Here is a 3,903-nt window from a genome sequence, read left to right on the forward strand (position 1 = left end):
TCCGGTATCTCACTGGAAGTCTCCAGTGGGCCAAGGAATCCTGTGACACTTCTCCTTTTTGTGAGTCAAAGCTCTGCTTAGCTATTTGTCTTCAGTGGGTGCTTTTGGCTAAAGCCAAGGGAGGATGTTGCTGTCCTTTTTGGAGCTGCCTTTATTCCCAGCATTCCGGTACCACTGTATTCACTGTGAGCTGGCATCTAGACATCAGGCTAGAATACAATGTGAATACATAGGGCAAGGAGGGGCAGAGGCCTCTGTGACCAAGAGCATGTCTACAAAATACTTGGGAAGTTATTGTAGCTCAGATCTAGGGGTCAGCAGTGGCCAAGACAAAGAGGGGCAGTCCAAGGTGCCACCCATAGCTCCATGCTGTCCCCTCACCTTGGGCAGAGGGAGCACCGCCAACTCTCCTCCAACCAGCATTGTGCCACCAGGATGCCTGCACTCACGGAGCGGGATGCTGAGACTACTTAGCTGTCCTCGCCTGCTGGGGAGAATGCCGGGGATGCACAGGCCAAAGCCTCTGGCGTGGCTCTCAGGGCCACTAGAGTGGCTGTAGGCCCCTCASATCCAGGGGTTCCCTCTCGCTTATAGCTACTCTGGTATCAGCCTCCTTCAGGCTGTCTGCTTCCTAGCTCTGGTAGGTGCTGGGCAGGGGTGGTGGGGAATGGTTCACAGATGCAATCATAGGAATGCAAAAGTTGGACAAATCCTCCCGGCACACATCTCGGCTTGTCCTAGTGTGTCCTGCGGCATGACTTGTTTGCTGGCAGTGCCCTCTGTTGTGGTGTATGCCAGAACCAGATAGACAGTTGCTGGACTAGACTGCTGGACAGGACCATGCTGGGCCCCTCCCACCATCACAGCGTTTATATTGGCAGGCATGAGCCTGGCAGAACAGGGAAGCTGCCCTGCACTGCCCATCCCAGTGTGGGCTCTTCCTGAAGATGGTGAGGGTGAAAACTGACCCAGCAAGATGGGGACAGGAAGGGGGCCAGGGCTGGATTCTTCTCCAGATAGCTTCCAGCATGTACACAGTCCTTGTGTGTCACCATTCCTATGCTTAGGGTAGGAGCTGCCTGCATTGGGCTGCCCCATCCATTTTCATTGAGGTCTCAGGGGCTGAGGATCTTTGTGCCAGGCATGCTGTGGGGCAGGTAAGCTCCAGGAGCACTCAGCATCATGGCAGTCGGTGGAGTTACTCATGCTGTGTGCAAGCTGGCTGGCTTGCTCCTCCCTGGTTCTCTTGTTCTACCTCCCTGTTTCTACTKGGGGAAAAGCCCCCCCCCCAAACAGGGGAATGGAGGCCTCCCACAGCCAGCCCACGCACAGCCAGCCCAGCCTTATCAGGGCTGCACTAGATCTGAGCTCTTCWGAGTCATATTTCTGTTCAGGGAATGTACCCTACCCTCCCATCAGCACAAGCCACCACCACTCCACAGATAAGGGACTGAGAGGTCTTGTCTGCTCAACTAGATCCACTGTAAAGCCAAGCTGCCTCACTCATGTTTCACACTGGAGTTGGGGTGTGTGTTCCCAGCTTGCCGAGTACCATCTGGCTAGCATCTTCCTAGTGCCAAAGTGTATCTCAGGGATGCCTTTAAATATGAGTGTGTGGAACCTGCTATTTTTTGCTAGGACAAAATACAACTATGGATCTATCTAGTCTGCCAGTCCACACCAGGTACCACCCCTGCTTGCCTGTGCTCCAGAACTGTTCCACAGGCTGGCTACTTTGATGAATTCAGCTCTTTTATTAGCCAAAAAACAGCAGGTCAGATCTTAGAATCACATAATCTGTCTGCTCAGTGGGCTTTTTCCAAACTAGAAAATTCTGAKTCAAAACTTTTGTCTGCCATCATGACTCCACCAGCAGCAGCTGCAGGAACAGAGGCCACGGGGAGCTGTGGAACACCGGGGAGTGGCGGCTTATTTAAGCACCAAGTATTACAGACCGGGTGAGCCACTGCCTGTGAGTCTTCTCCATACCCAGGATCGTTGCCACAGCACCTGCTCTAGCGTTCTTGAAGGTAATGCATACAAATGTGCCACTATTTCCATGCAAGAAGCTTTATTGGACAAGGTGTCTAGTCTCTCAGAAAGCAACCTTTGTGTTGCTTACAGCAGAGGGTCCCTTCTTCCCTCTCTCCCTCCCCCTTTTCCTCTGAGCTAGGCCTACATGAGGAACCTGGAGAGATCTTCCTTGATCTCAGCCTCATCCCATGGCCCATGAATATTGTCCTTGAACAGCTGAAGCCGAATGAGACAGTAGGGGCAGAGGCAGGAAATACAGAGCAGCAGCAAGGCAAAGAGAACAGCACCCACGCTGGAAATGGTCATCAGTCCTGCCAGTGCTGCCAGTGCAAAGAGCGTGGTGACCACCACATAGCATCGGGGTGTCTGGGCTTTCAGCTTCTTCTGGAGCATAGGCCAGAGAGCGAAGATCTGCATGGCAAAGGTGACCATAACGAAGGCATGCATGGAGCGAGGCAGGCGGGATGCTAGGCACACAGAGGCAAAGATGGCCATGTTGAGTGACAGCGTGCTGGATACAATGGCAGCGTTAGCACCGTAGTCGAAGAAGATGAGGTGGCCAAGGAGCATGAAGGCCGACATGGCGTAGATGGTGTCCGTGCTGATCGACTCCGTCAGTGTCTTAAGCACTGGTGAAAAGCCATAGGTGAAGGCAATGAACACCAGGGTGCTCTTCAGGTCGGCCCACCACGTCCGCCTGCTCCCTTGCTGCCCGACCCCAGCATCAATGACATTGAACAAGATGTAGCCAAGTAGGGAAGAGACCAGGCCTGCCCCAAAAAGCCCCTGTGGGCTCAGCATCCCGGCATCCATGTACCACCAGGTAACAACGAAGACACAGACGCTGCACAGCTGCTGTGCCACTGCTCCCGACTCAAAGACTACGGCCCARTACTGGTACTGGCGGGCATGGATGTTCTTCCGTAGCTCTTCCAGGAACCGCTGGTCCACATAGTTATCCGGGAAAGGCTGGCGCTCGTACAGCACCTTCTGCCAGCGCCTCGTGGGGCTGGTCGCCACCTGGGCACAGACCATTCTTCTATCAGTGCTTGGTCCGACCGCCTCTGAGTGTGCCTGGGAGTGCTGCAGGCATAAGACAGGGATCCTGGGAACACCTGTGGCAGTGGCTTCGTGAGGTCCTGCTCCTCCTCTGGCTGAGGCCTCCTCCGGCAAGTAACCCACAGCGCTGGACTCCTAGGAAGAGCAAGGTACTGGGTTACCCCATGGCAGGAGGCGCAGGGAAGGGCTCTGTTGTAATCTTGGCAGCTTCCCAATTCTGTCCCGGCTCTGCCCACGATTGCAAGGGAGCAGAGGAAAGGCCCGGGCTGCGGGACAGGTATCGCACAGCCTCCACGTCTCCTCGCAGCCTGCCTGAGTCACGCAGGGCTAAATGGGGACCAGGAGGAGCAGGCTGGCGTGGGGCAGCAACCCAAGCAGCCTGGGCCGGGTGAGCTGGCCTGGGGCTAGCGCGRTCCCCTGCCACCGCGGGGAGGGGGCAACTCTCGAGGGCCAGTCTTACCCCTGGGGCAGCCTGCTCGCACTGCGGGCGCTGAAACCCCCGCCGGAGAGGGCAAAGCTGGGTGCCCCCGTCCCTGTGTCCCGTTGGAGGCGTGCGGCGCTCCCGCCCGGCACCGCGCAGCTCTGCGGGGGAATGCGGCGCTGACCCCCCCGGAGAGGGGGACCGAGAGGAAGCGGGATCCTCCCCTCCTCCCTTTTGCATCGGCTTTTAGTTAATCCCTAATCCAGGGAGGAGCCGGGGAGCCGGGCTGCACGGCCGGGTGCTACAGGCCGGGCGCAAGGCCCCGCTCCCGCCAGCGCAGCCTTCGCGGGGGGAGCTCGCCGGCGCGGCCGTGGCAGCGGCGTCCGAGA

General features: G+C 57.0%; 1 protein-coding gene across 2 annotated transcripts in view; it reads right to left on the minus strand.

Annotated features, from left to right (window-relative positions):
- Window positions 1–2,054: 2,054 nt before the first annotated feature.
- PIGC (phosphatidylinositol glycan anchor biosynthesis class C) overlaps window positions 2,055–3,903 on the minus strand; it is a 3,030-nt gene continuing 1,181 nt past the window's right edge. The window contains exons 1-2 of one of the 2 annotated variants that reach the window (XM_085300258.1): window positions 3,554–3,897; window positions 2,055–3,228 (exon numbers count right to left, since the gene is read on the minus strand). In XM_085300258.1, the coding sequence (XP_085156384.1) occupies window positions 2,176–3,228; window positions 3,554–3,754 (1,254 nt within the window). In that variant the 5' untranslated portion in view covers window positions 3,755–3,897 and the 3' untranslated portion in view covers window positions 2,055–2,175. Of the gene's footprint in view, window positions 3,229–3,553; window positions 3,898–3,903 lie in introns of those variants that run through there. The other variant, XM_085300260.1, reaches the window with a different exon arrangement.

This window comes from Rhea americana, unplaced genomic scaffold, assembly GCF_003343005.1.
Source record: "Rhea americana isolate MKP2758 unplaced genomic scaffold, rheAme1 scaffold_162, whole genome shotgun sequence".
Lineage (NCBI taxonomy): Eukaryota > Metazoa > Chordata > Aves > Rheiformes > Rheidae > Rhea > Rhea americana.